The sequence below is a fragment of the Triturus cristatus genome, chromosome 6 (genome assembly GCF_964204655.1).
Source record: "Triturus cristatus chromosome 6, aTriCri1.1, whole genome shotgun sequence".
In the NCBI taxonomy this organism is placed as follows: domain Eukaryota; kingdom Metazoa; phylum Chordata; class Amphibia; order Caudata; family Salamandridae; genus Triturus; species Triturus cristatus.
Window position 1 is genome coordinate 946,710,753 of NC_140589.1, and position 21,450 is coordinate 946,732,202.

At 42.4% G+C, this 21,450-nt stretch overlaps 1 protein-coding gene across 7 annotated transcripts in view; it reads left to right on the plus strand.

The window, feature by feature from the left end:
• Positions 1-21,450, plus strand: part of SASH1 (SAM and SH3 domain containing 1) — a 546,848-nt gene that overhangs the window by 256,238 nt on the left and 269,160 nt on the right. For all 7 annotated transcript variants that reach the window (XM_085611636.1, XM_085611635.1, XM_085611634.1 and 4 more), the window contains exon 2: positions 3,772-3,900. In XM_085611636.1, the coding sequence (XP_085467762.1) occupies positions 3,856-3,900 (45 nt within the window). In that variant the 5' untranslated portion in view covers positions 3,772-3,855. The remainder of the gene's footprint in view (positions 1-3,771; positions 3,901-21,450) is intronic.

Sequence of the window (21,450 nt, forward strand, 5' to 3'; positions counted from 1 at the left end):
TTATTCAGAAACAGTAACATATTACAACAGTTTGATCAGTATTCCATGTATGAATTACAGTGTTCCTACTTACTGCGTGGATTCCTTATTTCCTTATCTCGTGCGTCAGCAGTGATCATCTACTCACTTTGTACGACATGCAGATATTATTCTGTCAGTTCACTCGGATGTCAGCTAGTATTGGTACTTGAGAGCAGGAATTGTCCGAATTCTTCCCGACTATCTTTTGGGTGAGGCTTCTGATTTTTTTAGGATTTTTTTTTTAGAGTTTTTTATATAGCGCTAACTAGACCCGAGGATATCAGGTATCCGAGCGCTTTTCTCATGAGCACCAATTTCGTTACAGAAGGACACATTCATTTTTGTTAGGCACGGGGAGATTAAGTGATTTACCCAAAATCACAGGATGTTGAGCGTTGTTGCCCAGACTCGAACCCGGTTCTCTAGCTTCGAGGTCGACGCTGTAGCCCTAAGGATACATCCTCTCCCCAATTAGTTTCTTGTATAGTACTAATTGTTTTCTACAGTATGTTAGTTGAAGCAGCCATACTTTTCTCAAAGGCACTCCATGTCCCCTTGTGTTGCGCTACTAATCCTTGGGCCAGAAGCAATGCAAGGGCTCTCAATGTATGTTTGGCATGCAGTATTTTTTCTTTACCCTACTGTTTATATTTGGGTTTTAACATGTAAACAATCAGCATATCACAAGATGTATGCATTTTCTTGTAACACATATCCAGGGCCGGACTGGGAACCCAAACCGGCCCTGGCAATGAGCTCGGCTGGCCCCACTGTAAGCGGTCGAGCTGTTTGCCAGGGCCGGTTTCGGCCGAATTTGTTACAGGGGCCGATTTTGCAGCTATGCTGCAAAAACGGCCCAGTAACAAAAACGGCCCCCAGGGGCCCAAAATCGGCCCCCAACTTAGCGGCCCACCGGGAAAACGCCCGGTGCCCACTACCGCCAGTCCGGCCCTTCACATATCGGCATGTTGTTGAAGTTTATTGTGTGATTAATGAAAATCTTTACAATGTTCGGATCATGAAGGAACGAATATATATGATCACGAGCAGACAAATTCATTAAAATAGGATAAAACATCAATATGTGCGAATACAACCTGAAAAAAAAAATGTAGCAAAGACGAATCACATACAGGCAAAGCTATAGAGTGCTTGGTTATTAGTAAGATGATGAGAGGCTTCAATGTTGGACCATGCGTCTAGCGGATAGAGTGCAAGTGGCATGTATGCTTAATTAAAATCTTTGCAATGGGCAAACTGTAAAGGAGCAAATACATATGATCAGGAGCAGGCAAATGCATTAAAATTAAATTAAAACATCAATATATGCAGGGAAAGCCTAAACAATGTAGCAGTAGCCAAATGCATACATTTAGAACTATAAAGTGCTTAGTCACTAGTAAGATGTTGGCTAGAGTGTTACAAAGTGCTTCTGTCATATCGGCATGTAAATTATGAAATACTATGTAGAATGCTGTTTGTTAGACTGTCTTTTGGGTACACCCATCAGGCAGCTGTACTGACATACAGCAACAATTCAGACACATCTCTCTGGGATCCAACCACTCTGTTGTCCATTACAGTTCCTGTGTATGTCTGGGCATTGGCAATTTGTGTGTGCAGTATGTGTTTTTAAAGCCGTGCCACAAATGCAGCTTCTGGTGATAGCTGCACTGCTGACTCAGTTATTTTTAGGTCTCGCCTAGGCAGCGCTTGCGATGTCTCTGCAAGACATGCTGTATTCAGGATATGGGCTTTGAAAGCTCCGCCCATTTTCAAGGACTGCCCTTGTTACGTGTTGATACTCAGAGCTTGTGAGCACTATTTCATTCTTCAAGCTGGAGCACCTGAGACCAGTGCTCGTGGTTTACCGTTGTCTTGCCACATTTGCTGTACATTCAAAAACCGAGGTCTGTTTTGGCTGCAACTGCCTCCTCCTCCTGCCTGCTTTCGAAATGCACAACCTGGCGTCAGGGTCCCTGCCTTTCCATGGCTGCTGCCGCCTCTGTCTCAGAACTCAACAAACATTTGAAATGCAATAGGTCTCGCAGTTGTAAGAGTTTGAGTTATTGGCATTGTAGAAGACAGTGCCTTTTATTTATGTGTTTCGAAACCTTCAAGCGGTGCGTAAACAAACACTTTGTACTTATCGTCGTTGCTTACGAGAAGCAAGGCTTGCAATGACTGCGCCTCTTTTACTTGCAGCCTTGCTTCTCGTAAGCAAGGACTATAAGTACAAAGTGCATGTTTACCCACCACTTGCAGGTTTTCAAAACACATAAATAAAATGCATTGTCCTTTACAATGCCAATAGCTCAAACTCTCGCAAATGCATTGCAAATGCTTGTTTGTAATGTGCCTGTAATGTGATCCCAAAACTCCTGGATCGGAGGACACTTCCATACCAGATGCAGGAACTTTGCTTCTTCAACGCAGAAGCGTTCGCATCTTGACTCAGATTGCAGGCTCCACTTACGCAATAAAGATGGGGTGTAGTGTATCCAATGGATACACATTAAATGTGTTCACTACAGTCTGTGGCTAGACAGGAGTCGCCCATTTGAGAGCAGCAGTGTTCCCACATTTCATCTGTGAGCAGTGTGTCTCGTTCTGCATCTCAACTCTCTCTGGCAGGAACTTTGTGTACAGGCATTGTCTCATGCATCTCCCGATACAGTGCAGTTATAAGTCTCTTGTGTATTTTGGACAATTACATTAATCTTGTTCTTACTTAAAGTCTTTTGTAATCTGTTTGCATTTTAATTTGGGCCTATGGTATAAGAAGATGTGAAGTGGGAAAACCGTAGAGAGGGCTCTTAGAGTGTCAGTAGTTATTAATGGGACCTCCTCGGAGAGGTCGCTCCAGTTAGTAATATTCAGTTTTTGTCCGGGGACCACTGTCTTCTCTCAAACAAACGTTTAAAATGGTTAAATCGTTTTTGTAAATGAAGCCCCATTTTCTTTAAGGAAATCGGGCTGCATTAAAAAAAAAAAAAAAAAAAAAAAATATATATATATATATATATATAGATATATATATATATATATATAGATATAGATATAGATATATTAACCCAAAACTTGCTCAGATTTGAGGCCGCAACTCACCCGCAGGCGGCTCACAAAGCCTTTGTATAGCTCATTGCAGTTTCCCATCACAGTGTTTAATCCTTTGGCCTGACGCGCGTTTCGAAGCCCATTCGCTTCTCATCAGAGGCCTCACGCAAGACAGTTCGTTTGTGCCACATCTTCCCAGCATGCTTTTTCACGACCACCATTGGTCTTCTCTTCAAATAGAGTTCAATTTTCACCAGTGCCTGCTGGGATATGTAGTTTTGGGCCATTTCACTCCCCTCAAGTGGGTTCCGTTCTTGCATGACATTTCAGGATTCATTTAAAGCCCTCCATTAGGCTCCCGGATGAGATTGTGCAATGTCAATAATGCTCCCCGCTGGTGCCGATCAAAGAGGAACGTTACCTCTCTGTTGGTTCCTGTAGAACTGTGACCAACACCGATTTGAAAATTTTGTGAACCTACCTATAAAAACATAGGTTGGCTTGCAACATTCCACACTGGTCGCAAAAATACTGATCGCAATTTGCGACCTGTGTTTTTCCATCTGGCCCTGAGAATACGGTTCACTAGGTGTAATGTGTCGGTGTGACAGCCTGTCTTGACTTGAAAAAACACATATCACGGTCTGTCTCTCCCCCTCCCATGCTAACAGTACCTACTTATGTTCCTTTTAGGATGGTTCACTGGGAAACATTGATGACCTGGCCCAGCAGTACGCGGATTACTACAATACCTGCTTCAGCGACGTGTGCGAGAGGATGGAGGAACTGCGCAAGCGCCGTGTTTCACAAGACCTTGATGTGGTGAGTGACACTTTAAGGCAGAGCGTCTTACTTCTTTATTTCCATGCTCACACCGTAGTCGTATTGCCTAAGAGATTAACAAGATTTTTACACTAGCACCTATGAGGTGGTGACCACAAATTATTCTCTGTTGATTTTTGCATGGCCTATCACCACTAGATGCGACTAGTATGCCAGGGCTGATGATGTACCACAAAACAATTGTCTTTGCATGTGTACTTCCTCATTTTAGTCGTGCTCTCTAACTTGGGTGCAGAAACACAGCCAGCACTCGGTATTTGAGTCATTTGTGCTGCCGTGATTGCACTCTCATTTCACAATTTCATTTTCAATTACCAGGTAAGACTAATTTATAAAATGATCCTATCGTTGCCGGCAGTGTCCATAGCATCATCTTCATATTGTATTTTTGGCACCTAAAATATTTTAAAGAGCGAGGATTAAAGATGAAGTGGGTGGAAGGAAACATATGTGAGGGAAGAGAATGAAAGAAGTCGAAGTATGAGTTGGAAGTGTGTGGGGATGTAATTTAGGGAAAGCACAGACACAGTGTTGTACTCAACTGTACTGAGGACAATCTGTTGAAAGTGAATGTGGAGTGAGCGGTTCCCTACCCTGGATCCTTTCGTCCTGATTTTCCACCTTCATATGTGACTTTTTGGTCTTCCTGTTTATCATTCATGTTTTGCGTAATCTTCAAGTTGAGTCCATAGTTATCAGCTCATACCTGTTCATGTTTTTAGTCCTCCTCTTCAGCTGTTGATTGCAGCTAAGCCGAAATATTATTAGCTTCTCTGTTTGATCTTAAACAGCTCTTGAGTCCGAGATGGTGCAGGGCAATCACAGTGAGGGCAAACCCAGGACAGAAGATCAGGTTGTCATTGTAAGTGCTTAGGTATTGTTTTTTCCTTGTCATGGAATTACTGGGGATTACAATGTCATGTAGTTCCTATATTACCTATACAGGATCTGCGCGCTTCGGATAACATGAACGGTGGGTTTGGTGGCAGACTGATTCCGTGCACCCCCACGGGATACGTTGGCATGTTTGCATTAGCTAGCTCACAGTGCCACTAGAATCTCCTCTTATCGGGGAGACAATAGTTTCTGACAACCTCAGAACATGACAACCCTTATCCCCCAGGATCGGGGAAACAAAGTACTACTTTTCGCTCAGTCACTCGTGCTCACTTAGTTTGTCTCAGAGATACACAGAATAAACAGTCTGGGCGTTTCAATAAGTATTTATTGAGCAGTTCTTATTCTAGTGTAGAAGATATGAGCTCAACAACCATTAGACAGTAGCAGAGATATATGATTAGCAGTACTACGAAAGTAAAAGGATGGCACAGTTCTACCACTTTGCAGTAATCATGAATATATACAAGTACATAGAATACATGATAATAAGTGTGTACTCCTACGATGTCTCCCTAACTAGATGTACCTAAATGTACCTACCATCTGTGTAGGTGTTATGCCAAGAATCCCCCCACAATCGAGTCCACCCCATTACCTGAGAATTAGAGAATGTGGGACCCTGTCCTGGTCTCGAGATGGACTCCCCGCAAGGGATTTAAGACAACTGCTAGCTGGAGCGTCTGCATGCAGGAACCTGAGCGTCTCTGGTCAGTGTGTCAGCCGGGAAGTCACGATCTCCTCTGTCTCTCTAAGCAAGACGTGATGTATATATACCCATAGGTCTTCCCTGCGGTCCTAGCTTGGTGTCTTACTGTGTTGGCCTAAAGGATGACGTTGGGTTTGAACTTTAACATAGATATTATATAGGACATGTTTGTCCTGATGTCAGTCCTGCTGTGCTTCAAAGAAGCCTCAGGCATAATGTATGAGTATCGAACCAGGGAAAAACCCGCGTTCTGAATGCAGTGTCGTATCTAGATAAAAGGTCAGTCCCTAAGAACCGTTATGTATGTAATGTAGGGACGAATATAGGTGAAAGGTTGTGATGTTTACCTATGCCTATATAAGGTACCCATATGGAGTATAACAACAAGGTTTACCCTGAGGAGTTATATGGGTAATCAGGAATTTGTCAACAGTTTTCCCACAGAGTGTCATCCTGCCATTTTTAGTGTTTTATGCAGCCAAAGTGTCCAGGGGAAAGACGAAGTTACCACTGATCTCCTAAATACTGCTGGGCTTCAGCTCCCATTTCTGGCCTAAACAAGATTAACGGAGACTCTCACAGAGACCCTAAATCAGGTTACAGGTGGGCGGCATTGATCTGATAGAGCCGCCCCCCCCACCCCCCCCGTCCTCAGTGTCCTTGTAAATTAAGAAAATGCCTCATCTGTAATCTTTCTTCTCTTAGAACATGTTATGCCAAAAACCACGAATTCATTGACCACACAGTATAGGGAATCTTCTCTGATACCAAAATTACACACCCACACCTCATTCAATATGACCCTTCTATTCAGATTGATAATGACCAGAAGACAATACCAAGGGCATATCATTGGTTTAAGGTTCGGCCTCTGGTATGTGATGGAAAGAAGCCAACAGTGCAGTGAGATCACACATATGGCAGACTGTGCTCTACAAAAATGCCTACAGCATAACGTATTCAATATGTAAGATTAAAACTAATGATATTCTTGTCTGCAATGAGCTACTTTCTGAAGATGATCAATTTGGAAAAAGACCGGAGTCAACGGTAAAATGCATTTTTTTGTGAATAATCATAGTCATAAAGAGCAGCACAGAGTTAGAGGTTTGAGGGTTGTTTGGTCTCTATAGAGGCTCAGCTTCCTCCTCTGGTCTGGAAGTCCAACCCACTTTTTGGGAACAGCCAAGTCAGTTAACTGTATAGAGCCCGGTGGCCACATTTGTCTTCACCATGGCAGCCTTACTTTGATGGTACACTAGAATGCTGATCCGATGGCACTCTACAGTAATGTCAGCTTACCCTGACAGTCACTAATCAATGGGTACCAGCTATTTGTCGGAGGATAGTATGGTGGGGATGGAATGGGGAAGTAGGCAGAATGGGCAACTAGGAGATGGGAGAGTCAAGAGTGGAGCTTCAGACTTTTTCAATTGTTTTATTAAAATTGCCAGGCCCTGTGTCAGAGCTCTGATTTGCACCGAAAACTTTGGAAGGTTTTCTATCTTTGAAGTCCTGCCATATGATGGCACACATTTTTTTAGGTCTGGGTTTCGCTGCACAGCTGCATAACAGACCTTTTGCTAACAATAAATATAGAGCAGCTTTTGGATCCCCCCCTTTAAACCATTGATTTTATTGAACCAGATTCTTTAAGACATTTGGTTTAGACTCTGTCAATTACTTCTTGGCTCATTCATCTCGCACTTAATGCTAATGGCTGTTTGTGTGTAGCCTTCCGCCTCCACTGGAATGCTTTCATTGAAGTACATGGGAGACTACTTTACACCTACATCCCTCCCTGCTGGTTCCTTCCAGTGTGTTTTGCTCTATTGTGTTAATGGTGCCTATATAAGCAAATTAAACCGACCAGACCTATTGGCTTTGCCTATATGTTCAACTTATTTCCAGGTGCTAGTTTTGACAAAATTTGAACACTCACAAAAGGAAAGCTAGAATCTGAATGGGTAAAATCCCTTTCAATGGTTGTACCTTTACTATCAAGTCTGTGCGGCGAGTGCCATTACTAACGCGCTATATCATCTTAGGGATACTAATGTGTAGACCCTATTGGGTCCTCTCCACTATGAAACACGCTTTTCAGCTACTTTACTCAACTCTGTCCCAAAAAAGTGCTCCGCTTTGTTGTCATCGCCAGAATTTCAATCATTTAAAATAATTTTTATACGATCGAAGGTGTGCGGTGAGATGCACACTTCACACACTGTAAATCGGGCAGACTAATAGTTCTACAAGTTGAAGTCCCCATGCATTGACATAGCTGCAAATGAAGCTGAAGCCTCAGCTGTTGACTTACACCTGTGGTTACTCCTATCCAGCAAGGTGTTCTTTCTTGTGGAGAACCTGACCATTCTTGGTGTAAAGACCGCTGTCACCGATCCTTATGTGCAAGCATGTCTCCTGTCACAGAGGCATCAACAATCCCACTCTGCTTAGGTTTCTTTTGGTAATGACTGGGCTAACATTACTGACCAAAATCAACCTTTGCACCCTTTTTTGTCGCATGCTTACTCAAGCAGTGGCCTGTGGACCCGCAATCAAAGGTCGACCGCATTTGTGTACCTTTGGATAAGCAGGAATGAGCTGAGTGTCTTGATCTGAGAAAGAGTGTGCAGGCAGACATCTTAGCCAACCACAATGTAGCTGGGTCAGAAATGCAATGCTCGCACATACTCCCTTGTTTGAGGTATGAGGGTAGGGCCGCACAAGTGCAGGTACACTTCAAGACTGTGCACCAGCACTCAATTCTAATCCTGCTATTCTCCACCCCTTCCGGTGCATACATTCTCTGTCTGTGATGAACTTTGCCTGGGAAGTAATTTTTGCGATGCATTGTCTTGTTTTTTAGTCATTTTTTTTTTTTTTTTACGTGTTCCCTTTTCTTCCTTTTGACAGTCATCAGAGAATAAGAGCATGGTATTCTCTAAATAGTTTTTGCAGCGTGAATTTTTTTCTGAATCCATATGCTGTACATTACTCTGACATCTACTGGTTCGGTCCAGAATGGTTTCCTTGAAGACTTTTCTCCGTTTTTCTCTTTCTTTTTTTTCTTTGTCCATGAGCATTGTCAAACACTTAGGTTTTAACCCCTTGTTGTGTTACATCAGATGTATGCCCCAGAAATCCCTCGACGTAGTCGCTATCTTCAGGTTCTTTTTCCCGCCATTCATTCTAGAGATCTCGAGAGTCAAGTAGGAAGGAATTATGAAAAAAGAAAAACTTTTTTTCCAGCGAGAATCACTGTTAAGGGAAGAGGATTGGCAATGACTGATTGGACGTACGACACCAAAAAATGCTGACAATTACCGAGTAACATCAAGGTGAGAAGACTGATGCAAAGAGACCGCGTGGTCAGAGAATGAGAATGGACATGGAGCCCACCCCCGTAGGTTCTGCCCTAAGTGCCACCACAAGTACACCCAGTAGGACATGCACACGGTCTGTAACTTCTACCTCCCTAAGGGCCACAGCGCAGATGACTGCACGATGTGCGCAGAGTTCTTGTCCAAGACAATCAGGGCAGGACAGAAACGGAGGTGGGCACACCATTTGGTGATGTCCCCACAGAGGAACTAGGAGTCCTTAAAAGACCTGGGCCTGTCTAGTGATGAATAGGACATCTTGGAGCTGGAGGAGGCCCAAGGAAAAGTACCAAGCCTCAAGGAGATCGTTAAGGGCCTGACTGGCAAGAGCCACAATAAAAGAACAGTAGGTGCAACACAAGCAAAAGGTAAATCCTCGAGGCCAAGTCACAGTCAAGGGGAAGACCTCGGACTCGAAGAAACCGGCAATGGTGTTGATATTGTTGACGCCGGAGGGCAGAGTGAATCCCATGGAACCACACAGTTCCAAAACAAAAGATACCTAAAGATGCAAACCCTCAAAACCTGCTTACACCTTTGAGAGAGGGTCAAAGGCATGGGAGAGAGACGAGGAAAGCCAGCTTGATGCCGTCCGCGAAGACCAGGACCACAGTGGCACCGAAAAGCCAATCAGCATTGACACCGAAAGCTGTTGAAACTCCAAGGCACCCGATCTCGACATCGAAAAGTTCCTCACCTTTGACGTCGAAACAAAGAAATCAATTGGAACTTGATGATGAAAGAAAGTCGCTTGAGATGGAGCTGTTCTTTTCCGACCAACAGGTTCCACCAAACCCAGGCCACATTTCACCACATATTCTTCTGTACTAACCCCACTCCTCTTGAGAAGTGTAAAACTATTATCCTCCCTCTTTCCTCTGTGGGGCCATGCTGTTGCCAGAATCCATTTGCCAGGTAGTCACACTCAATCAAGGGAACACATCTGTCTCAACACACAAGTTGTCTGTATGTAGTCAACAGTGATGGTTTTTATTTGCCCGAATCTTTAAAACTTTTTAAATATTTCTAAATTTGTACATTTGAGCTGCCATTAGGGCTGGTGTTGTCCACAAGCCTTTTGATTTATCCTTGCTTGTTTTACTTTGTCAGTTTTTGCAAAACTTTGGGGAGCTGCTAGGCTCTCATCATTTTGAAAAAAAAAACGTTAATAGCAAAAATATATTTTTTGCATCAAAAAGCACATAATTCCATAGTAGTATCTGGCACAAGGAACCCAGGATACTACTTTGTGTGTCGATGTGCTCCTTGTGAAAGGGCTGAATGCCATTACTGACAGTGATGTTAGCCAAAGGCTAAAATGGACTGACCCATGCTCAATCCCTTAGTGTAGGGAAGAGAAAAGTGAATGGCACAATAACAGACTTGTGGAGGAAGCGAGCTGGCTAAAATCACTGTAATTACATATATTATGCATATAAATTTAGTAAAACCTAAAGGTCTTGCCTAACGCTAGAGCTAACAATGTATATAACATATACATCTGAATAATCATTCTTGTTTACCACTCTCTCAAGTGAGGGTACTTGTGAGATCACGCCACATCTCCCTGTCCAGTACTTTGATGACTCTTTGAGGCTAAATTTTATATGTGCACATTTTAGGTATACTAACATGGGTTCCTCCCTACGAGTGCATTATTTTATTGTTGAGGTGTTTGTACCTTACTTTCACAAGCTGTTTCCTATTTTTGCCACCGCTGTTTCATTGTATGATGTAACAGTGAACCTCTGCTAAGTGCCATTATCCTTTTTGGTCATGATTGCAAGTCAATCAATAAATATTAAAACATCAACTAAGTATTTTTCCAGTTTCTAAATTACACAAGTGCACGTGTCCACACGGGCTCTCAACAGTTCGGCTCACCCTAATGTCCCAACACCGCATATTGAGGTAAAGAAATTTAAGCTCAAACATGTTTTTTCAATCTCTCATTTGGCACATTATGCAGACGAGCACTTTTCGCTTTGGGAATTCTCTATGTGAATTTGTATCTGAAGCAGTAATGCAGTTTACAGTGAATTATGAGGGAATTGGTCCAATGACCTTGGCGGAATATACATGACCATGAAGATGCGTACAACCTACTGTGACCAATTCTATGTAGGTACGGTGAGCATGATGTGTTTCTAATTCTGTGTGGAGCTCTCTTTTAATTTATTCCAGATCAAGGCTCTGAGAAGCTAAGCTAACTGAATAAATGTGCAGATGTAAAAAAAAATTGAATTATGATGCTGAGGCTAGGATGGAAGGAGGTCTGCCAAAGTGCGAGCCGGTGATGCAAGGGAGCCGTGGGTCAACCCACAAGAAAAAAGTGATGTTTCCTTGAGGTTATGGAAGACTTTTTCTCCCATGCGCAGAGATCCACGCCAAGTGAGTTAAACATCCCGGCAAAATTAAAAAAAAGAATATTTGCCACAATGAGTTTCTATTTCGGTTCTCCTCGTGCAGCGATCACTCATTTTTATGGAGCGAATGGACAGTTCAAACATTCCTGGCTTTGTTAGAAGACCCTTTCCATTTCTCTAGTAATGGTGGCACATACTGTGTGTGGTCACCAGAGTTTATGCTTCCTTCTGGGCCCCTGATTCTTAAAGAATGTCCTGCTTCACTGAATTGACCATTGTGTTGAAGTAGCAGAAGACCTTCTGCCACTCAAGCATTTTGCTGGTGAGATCCAGGCTACAGGGCCGCTTTCAGGGCAGGGTGATCTTCCATGAGCCGCCCATGCCCTCGTTCTAGGTGCATACTCCTGCAGTGTGGGTCTGGTTTGAGCATGCTTGCCAGGGTTGATGTTGGTTTCCAGCCCAGCCCTGGTTTTAACTGTCCGAGGAGCAAACAGCAGTACGCTGAGCTGGGCTCGCCGCAAACAATACTGTGTAGCTGGAGAGCAGCCTGGGTGGGCTATCTGTGTACTTGTGTCACTTATAGTGCCATCTTTCACCGATTAGTGTCACACTGATTGGCGCTTTAGAATTCCGCGTGTCTGCAAATGAGAAGTGGAACGTTGATGCTTGTCAAATAAGACATGTTCCCTTTCTGAGGGAGACAGGAGGATGGGGCTTCTACTTTTAGAAGGAAACAGGACTGTGCCTTTAAGAAATAACTATTTTCTTTCAATTAAATGTGCCTGACTGGCTTTCAGAGCCTGGAATCTTTGGTACGCCCACAGCATTTAAGGAAGCAGCCACGGCAACTCTCAGATCTTGTTTGCCATTGAAAACGAGGCATCTAACTTTTATCATTCATTGTGGGCACCAATCCAGGAACATTCTCCTCCACAATTAATAAGAACAAATCATGTGCCCAACATCACCAGAGACAGCAAATCTTAAGACATATATGTGAAGATATCTGGCATTAATTAGTTTTTAAATGTGAATAACACCAAGTCCATCGATCATTTTCTAGATAAAGGATGAAGTACATTTGCAAATAAGAGAACCGTATTTGTAATAAACACATGTTGAAGTTTTTTTTTTTTTTTTTTTAGAAACAAAGAGTAAACATGTGAAGGTAATTTATGACAAAAATGTCTTTGCCTACAAAAAATGCTTAAAATACACAGTAAATACGTGTCAACATTTCAACATCAATTAAAAACCCCAAGTCTGAATTTAAATAGACAAATTCTGATTTGAGTTCCGATACGTTGGGTTTCCGCATTCTGTCTGGTTTAACAGATATATGCGCAGAGAAGCAGACCTTGGACCACTCACTGAAGAAAACGTGAGCGGGTAGCAATAGCAAATACTTGCGGAGAGCCATTCTGCCCATCGGCCTCTTTTTTTCTTCGCCATCGGCTGTATAATTTCCTTTGCCTCGGTTACAAGGCAGCTTGGGAGATTGTTTCTAGGGCAAATTGTCCCACCAAAATAAAAACTCACATAAAAGTATTCAAAGTTGCTCTTTAGGCTGTATGGAGTCACAGCACAAATGTGGGTGCGCCCACAAAGCAAACTAAAACATCCAACGCTTTTGCTTTGTACCCCATTGCTATGGTCTTCTCACCTGGGTGCTCACTGAGCCATCAAGCACCTCCTGCCTTAATGACTGCCATGACCCTCAGTACCATCATTCCGCTACAATATTGGATTTCCTACCTGATCCCTTTAACGATTCACAATTTCCTTTTGCTTGCGCTACATGTCTGATCTACTCTTCCATTCCTCTTGTTGACCACTACTGCCCAGAAAGAAGGAACTCCGGCTCCTCATCATCTTCCTTATAAGTGATGGTCAACGCTATACAGACTTGGAGGCCATATTGCTCGCATGTGTTATAGTCTCTGGGGGATGAGGCAGCAAGGGAAAAAAAAGTGGGAGTCTAGCTCCGAGCGCAGGAGTATTTCACCCCCAAACACTCCAGAACTGATGGTATGCAAAGATGGCTTAATGTTCGTAGTCCCCAGCCAGTGCGGGTCTCTGTTGTGCTCCTCTTTCGTCCTGCTCGCTCCGTAGGTTTGATATCCTCTACCCTTCCATACCTTGATTATCCCCACACCATGTTTCCAATCTTCTTCCTTCTCTTCCATTCATTTGAAAAATGTTCTTCTCATCCTCTGCATTCGTTGTGTTTCGTCTTGCGAGCTGTAGATTTCCAGTGAGCTTCAGCCGGTTGTGCAGCATGGTGCCCAGGTTGTACCTACATATAAAGGGAACCATGCGCATGGTGTTAAAGGGCACGCCCACTTGTAAAGTCAAAGCCGGGGGGCCTTCCTCTTTCCCTCAGGTCCAGTTTCTTTGTGGCGTGGATTCTTGCTCTGTGCACTTATTTTCCTTCACACACTCAGGCTTATTTTCACTAAAGGCCCCACTTTGAATATTTTGGTCTGCATCAGGTAGTTATTTCAGAGTTATTGTGAGATTGCTACATCAAATTTTGAAATCACATGTCCCATCTAGCTTTCATAGAGAAACAAATATCACAACTTGTAAACTTGATTTTAGTTTGCAATATGTTCGCGAGCATCAGTTAAGCCACAGGATTATTGGATTCTTGAAAGTAGAAAGGCCTGGCTGATGATAGTTAAGCAAATGGGGACAGGGGGGGGAGGGAAGGGGGTAGGGGTGCTAATTTGAAATCCCGGGTGATCCTTTTTCCAGGAGGGGCTCAGTTCTTTAGGAAGGGTTTGGACCTTTTACTTCTCCTTCAATGGATCAATTCTATACTAAGGAAAAACTGTGCCCACATGTGGTAGTATTGACATTTATTTCACATATTTATATAAAAGGACTCTTCCATTCCACTGTGCACTCTGGGATGAGATGAGCTAGTGATAAGCTGGCGCCCACTGGGGACAAAGCTTCCACCCCGGAAATAATAAAGCTTTTGAGTAAATGTTACATTCAAAATCAAACCACCTATCGGCTTGTACATTTTCTTTACCACATATTAGAGCAATGGCGTAATTTAGATTTTTACGCAACCATTCTTCGGGGGCGCTGTGCACAGAGGGGCATAGCAGTTTTCTGTGTCAAATCAAGCAGATGTTTGGAGCGTTGGAATGCAATATTTTATGGAAGATAAAGGGCCCTCATAAATCTATACCTCATAAATGTAAGACAGGGGGCAGAAGTGCTTTACGTATTTCGTTCCGCCTCGTTGAAGCTTGCTGGAGATCACTTCTGTGAAAAAGCTTAGTTTTGAGTCTTGTCTAGTTATGTGGTCGAACAGCATGTCACGCGGGATCTATTAACTTTTCAGCTTTCTTTCTTCTTTTTGACAAGCCAGCTGTCTTGTACTTACTGACAGAACAGTGCCATTGCTACCCACCAACACAAAACTGCGGTTGCCAGTGTATTTTTATATGATAGTCATTGCTTGGGAGTTCCAGGGTAGGACGGTGGGGCATCTCTATGCCGTCACAAGTTTGTAGGATGGCCCCAACACTGCAGGAGAGCTACGACTGTTCTCTTGTAGGGGAGGAGTTAGTGAGATCAGAAGGGTACACAGAATATCCTTAGGCCCCGTGTGTCAAGTCATGCCGGTCTGTGAAGCACACTGTATCCTGGAGCTAGAGCGCAGTGGGACTACTCGAAAAGCCAGCTCTTCAGTTTCTTGCGGAATTCAAAAAGTGTGGAGGAGTCTTTTATGTGTAGGGGGAGGTAGTTCCAGTCTTTAGGAGCAATGTAGGCGGTTGTCCGTATGTGTGACATTTGTGCATGTAGGAGCCAGAGCAAGTGGATGTGTCTGGAAGGTTTGTGCAGACCTAGCAGTATTGTTCATCTACAACTCTCAGCCTCTGGGGGGCAGTGTAGTTGCAGTTCTTTATCTACCCCTTCCCAACACTATTGAGCTCTCAAGATGCACACTCATAAGCAGAATAGGAAACTCACCTTTGTGAAGTTTCACTTGCACCAGATCCACACCCAAAATTCTACTTGCACCTAGAGGCAATTCAGTTTCCAAGAACACTGGATAACTCCCTTTCTCATTAATCGTTTTCTCACGCTTGCCGGCTTATTATTTATTAGCTCTCACAGAGATTAAGACAAGAGCGAGATGGACAAAGTGTGGGCCTCCTGGGGAGCTCGGAGAGGGGTAGGGAGTGATCTAGACGAGGACACTTTGGAGGTTGAGTAAAAGATTGATCTGGGGGAATTGTCATGTGTTGCGTTCCAAAGATGTGGTACCGTCCCGGCTTTTTCCGGAACTCCCTTATGCTTCTCCAATAGATGCGTACTGTGCCATGGTATTGTTATGTTTGCTCAACGTTCTCTCTTCAAGAAAATCCAATAAAAAGATTTCTTACAAGACAAGAGTGAGATAAGGGATTTCTCAATATTTGTACTATCCACATATTCCTGAAGTATGCTTGCCGCAGGAACGCCCCTGTCCTGCACAAAGGTGATTGCATTTACGCCGCTGTTTTGTCCTGGCCTCACTGCTGTCCCAATGACTGTGTAATGGTCAGAAAAAAATAACTCAAATTTTGTGGCACTTGCCACGACTATGGGGAGCACTCACAAAGGAAAGAAATCCATGTTGTTTTTAAATATAATTTTTTATTATTTCTGAAGACAATCTTCAACAAAATACTAATTCTTCTTCACATTTTCCTCAGCGCATTTCCGGGCTGTGCCCCCTTCCTTCATCAGTAGTATTATCATTGACTTTAAAAAGAATTGCCATAAACATATCAAAGACTGTACTGCACGGATTTAACATTTTCCACATTAAAAACACTTTCATATCCGATAATAAAATTGCTTCTACTACTAATACCTTAAAGCCAGCTAGAACTTGATACTCAAAGTTGCATGTTTCAAATGGACACTGTTGGCAATGGTGCGTAAAAATCTTGAAAAAATGCTTGCCTTCGGTTTATAGAATGCTAATCTCCTAAATCTACCTCCCCTCCTTTCAGTCTTTCCTCATTGTTTACGAGCCTGCTACATCAGTTGGGTATCTTAACCTAAATTAAATTATTCATCATGCAGAAAACGAGAATAATCATGTGAGTCATTTAAACCATCCAGGCTTAGTGCATTCAAGAAGTTAATCCACCAGCATTTCTAATAAAGTAAAAACTAAGCAATATGACCATCTCTCCTCAAAGTGATAGCTATGTAATATATTTTTGGTACAAGTTAGGAGCTTATATGGCCAGACTCAATTAAATATTACATGATCCCCTGGTCCCATACTTTTTTTCCTCATGGCCAGTTTTTGTTTATTTGTATTCTGATCTTACTTGAAGATTGTCCAACATACAGTTTCCGATGAGGTCCTCTAAGAGCATAAATTACTCATTTTGTTCCGCAGGTAGAAAATGTCTTTAATTGTATTTTGTTCTCACTGCCTGGATGAACGAAGTGCGGACCTTTAGTCACATTGTAACAACTGGTACTTTGTAAAGGGGGGGTGGGAGTTCCCAATATTTTTAGTCAACACATGACAACAGCTCTCGGTGTGACTTCCTTAACTAGACAGGTCCTCAGTCTCACAACATGATTGACCCAGTTCTTTTATTTTTATGTTTTACCGTGTATCCTGCTTTACACTACTCAACTCAGTCAAATGTAGTAGAGAATCATCACAATGTACTCCTCTTCTTCTACTTTGTAGGGTATTGTGGCACACTAACTGATGGCCACTGCACATCTGGTCACTTACTAAAGTGTCCATTAGTATTTTACCACTTGCGTTGATTCTTCGCAGACTTTGGAGGCTTCAGTTTAAAAAACCTATTTCTTGTAGTGTGAAGTATGATGGGTCATACGAATTACTTTATAAATAATTTTTCTCTTACTTTTATGTATGCATACGTTTTAATTTTCTTATTGATGTACTCATATTCATTCATACATTGGTCAGTGAACAACTAAGCAACTAGCAAATATACACATATATTTAAATATGCACTTGCGCTTTGACGACTTAAGGATTTTAGAGAATAAAGGAGCTATAAGTAATAGAAGAATACACTCACGTGAGAATAGCATTGCAGTACTAGCACGTCTGCTTCTGCAGCTGTATTTGCTTCATTAGGACATCTCATACCTTTTCTTTAACTCTGTGCTGTCCATAAGCATAGCTTTGGGCTTGGCACTCATGACTGACAACATAAACCTACACTCAAAAGAAGTAATTTAAAACTATGGAGAAAAAAAATCAAGGGTTTTCTTACACGATTCCAGTCAATCATTTGTTTAAAAACAATTGCTTGTGGTCAAAAACCAATGTCAGATGTGTGTATATGTGTGTGTGTATGTGCTTTCATTAAAGAGGTCTTTTTTGCTAACTTTACGGGTCCTGGGGCAGCCAGTAGCTACTAAGCAGTAACATCCCAAAACTCATATTACTACTATGATCTCCCTAATCTGTTTCTAGAGATTCTTCCCTCCTTCATCTCTCCTTATACTAACCTTCTCAATCCAAATAACTGACTAACATATCCACCACTCAAATCACTTTCAGATTTTCGCTATACTAATCTACCACTAATCCTTTATGGGTTCTGGAGTAGCGCGCTACTCGCCGAAAAAGCATTTTGACGCCTTGTCAAGGGTAGTAAGCGCTATATAAATGCAATTAAAATTATATTCATCCCAAACCTCATCTTACTACATTGATCTCCCAATAAACACTTTCTAGACTCTTCCCTCTACTATCCCCATTATCCTTTTCGGTCCAACTCACATGTTCACAGCTCAAACTTCCCTATACTAATCCACCATTAATCTTTTCTGGTTTCCGGAGTAGCGTGCTTCTCGCCGAAAAGCGATTCGATGCCTCATAAGCAATATATAAATACAGTTACAATTCTACGTGGTCAATGTTATTTACGTGGGTGTCCGTAGCCCACCAATACTACTGCACTCCACTTGGATAACCAAGTTAACCACTTTGTATACTTGGCTCTGCAGGTGTAGCGAATTTGAGCAGTCATTGCTTAATTATACCAACTAGCTCACACAGCGCCCACGCGGATAACACAAAATGAGCTCTCTTGACAAGGCTACCCAGGGTAGAGCTGATAGGTAGCACACTGTAGGCTGGAAACCGAGACAAAGAGCCGGTTTCTAGCATGTGCGTTGAAGGCTCTGCAAAATTTGAGTGCATTATGTGTTTAATCTCCAGCCTAGTGCTCCAAAGGCAGGTTCAGAGGCCTTTCTTATTTTTGTTTTTCAAGAGGGTAGGAGAGAGTAGAAGGACATGATGGAACCTAAGGCGCCCCCCACATTGGCCTGCCCCTTCCATTGCCTGTACAGCTTTTAAGGCAAAACAAGTCAACATTTCCGCCCCCTCTCCAAGCTCTGCACCCTCACAGAGTGAAAAAGGTTTCTAGGTTGGCAGGTTTGTTTAATCTGTTGATGGGACTGGCAATGGTTCAGTCTAGAGGAGGGTTAGAAATGCAGATATAGTCTGACGTAGTCAATGCCACATGATAATCTCAATCTCCAGTCGGTAAAAATCCTTTACGACGCATGCGTTACAACATTTTTTACTCCCCAACATGTTTTACAACGCAGTACTTTAGACCGCAAACCATTACAGCACATTCCCCAAAGTAATGCCCTGGTAGAGTTAGGATAGTAAGTTGCAGTGTAATGGGGAATGTGTTATAATGCATTGCGTTGTAAAGCCCTATGCTGTAAAAGATTTTGCGGAGTAAAAAATTAGGGGTAATGGCACGCGTTGTAAAAGTGTGCGGGGTAAAGTGTCCTATTCCTCCAGTCAGTGTTATAAATTTGAAGACAACAACTTGATTAATTGGTAGTAATAAAAATAATAATAAAAGTAATTAATAAAGAGGCAGAGTTTCAATCTAGAAGGATACAAAGAATGAAGTTTGAATATCCCCTGTCTGCTTCAGGTTCTGGCTACTGTGCTGGGCAGCTCTATCGATTTAAATTAAGTCACACATTTCGGACCCGTGGAACTCTTAATCTACCAGGGTCAAATTCACACCCATCTCCACTACTTATTGGAAAGGTTTGTCAAAAGGGACAAGACCATATGCAGGTTCAGTGGAATTATCTGGCAGTGAACTAGATCTTTTTCTTTCTTTCTTTCTTTACTTTATTTCGCATTATTTCAATGCATAAAAGTACAGTCATAAATTAAAATAGGTTATTCCATTAAAATTCCTAAAAAAAAAACCATCATTTTAAAAGAAGTTAATTTTACATTTATATGTTTAAAATGACAATCAAAGTAACACAAGTGTTGGAACATCTAAGGCAGGCAATGACCATCTGCACTTTGCCACCGCCCATAAAAAGAAGGCTACAGCAAAGGGATCTGGCAGCTGTTGAATAAAGTGCAGTGTCGGTCTATATTGGCCAAATTTGTGTTTTCGAAGCATCGGGACAAAAAAGGTTTTCCTTTGAGGACCATAAAATCTACAGAAAAATAAAATATGTAAAGTTGATTGCACTGCTTTCCCGTCACAGGGACATGACGATAGGTCATTCACCAAGTAAGTATTAGCCGTGAAACCAAACATTCGATGGATATAACTAAAACGAAATCCAATCAATATATACCGGTGCTGAGGGTTCTGTACAAATGACAAATACGATTTTAGTATGTTTAACTAGATTATGTGGCCAGAATAGGCAAATTGTGTGACACAATGCACCTGATTATATGGCAGTATATGATATTTTTGTCATTTCAATACAAAATATTAAAGTTTGGGCAAGTGTTTCACTTTGTTAGCACCAGTTTAAATAACGCCGTAATTCGTCAGCCAGCATCTGAATGCTGGCCAGTTAATCATCCCGAAGGGTCTGTCTGCCACTGTGCAGCACAGCTTGTTGTGATTTTTAGGTAACATTTGATCTGTTTCTGCCAGAATTTTTTGTTGAAATGTGGAAATTATACAGCAGCCGCTGAATTATGAGGCAAGTGCAGTAAATTGATTATTAATAGTCCAGTCGACCTGGTCAGATTCAATTCTTAAAAAGAAACCAGAGGGAAAATGGACAGGTGTATGCGCTCAGCCGCAGTTTCTGTCTGTATTTTGTTGTATGTGGGATGCACAGATGCGTGTGCCAGAAGCAAAAATTGTAATTGAAAGGTGTGAGAAAGACACTGTGCCGCAGTCAATTAGGCTGCATACCCTCAAGGGAGGAACATATTACATATCCCAGACAATACCACAAACACCAGTCTTCGGCAGATTTAATAACCAACAGGTTTTGCAACAGTGCCGCCTTTAGAGCAGCTGAAACCGAACACAAGAGACACAGAAAATAGAATAGGCGGCGATGTCACACAAAAATGACACTTTGCGCGACAACGCCCCATTTGGTGCAGATGAAAAGAATGCAACTTTGATAGCTGCCTTAATAAAGCTGAGCTGTGAAAGTAACAGGGGATGACGCGGAGCATCGAGGGCTCTAGGGTCCCAAAGGGTTCGCAGTTGACCTGTACTACATGTTCAAACGACATAGCCACAGCTTTTTTTGTTAGTCACTTCTTTCAGTGCTTAATTTGTGCCGGTGGTTTCTGGTGCTCTGCACTTAATTGTCAACACCTGCACTTATGACAGTCTGCCACATGGTGATTTAGAGATTAGCACAACAATAGTTGTTCATTAATTCACTATACATTAAAAAATAACTTCTATCTGCCCTCTAAGCCATTCTTATAGCTTTGAGGGGCTGGAATAGTCTTCAGTGTCACACTTGTAGGTATGTGATGGTAGTAGTTGTGTTAGTACTGTCATTGGGGGTGCTGGCAGTGGGGGCAGTGGGTGGTGCAAGCTGCAGTGGCCTCCTGACGAGGGTCCCGGCCCTTTTTCTTTCTTTTCACATATGAAGTACTGTTCTTGCAGAGATTTTTTAACAGGGCTGGTAAAATGGAATCTTCCGAGGTGGCTGGAGTGGATTTTTGTCACTTCTTATCCCTCCCAAACCCCTAAAATTTGATCCACATAGCGGCAGTCCGCTATGCGCTTCCCTCCTTTTGCTATCCACTTTCAGTAGTAGGCGCTTCTCAATGCTTAAAGGCCTACAATCGACCCTGATCGTAAACATCTGATGTAGGAAATAGAAAACCTCAGAGAAG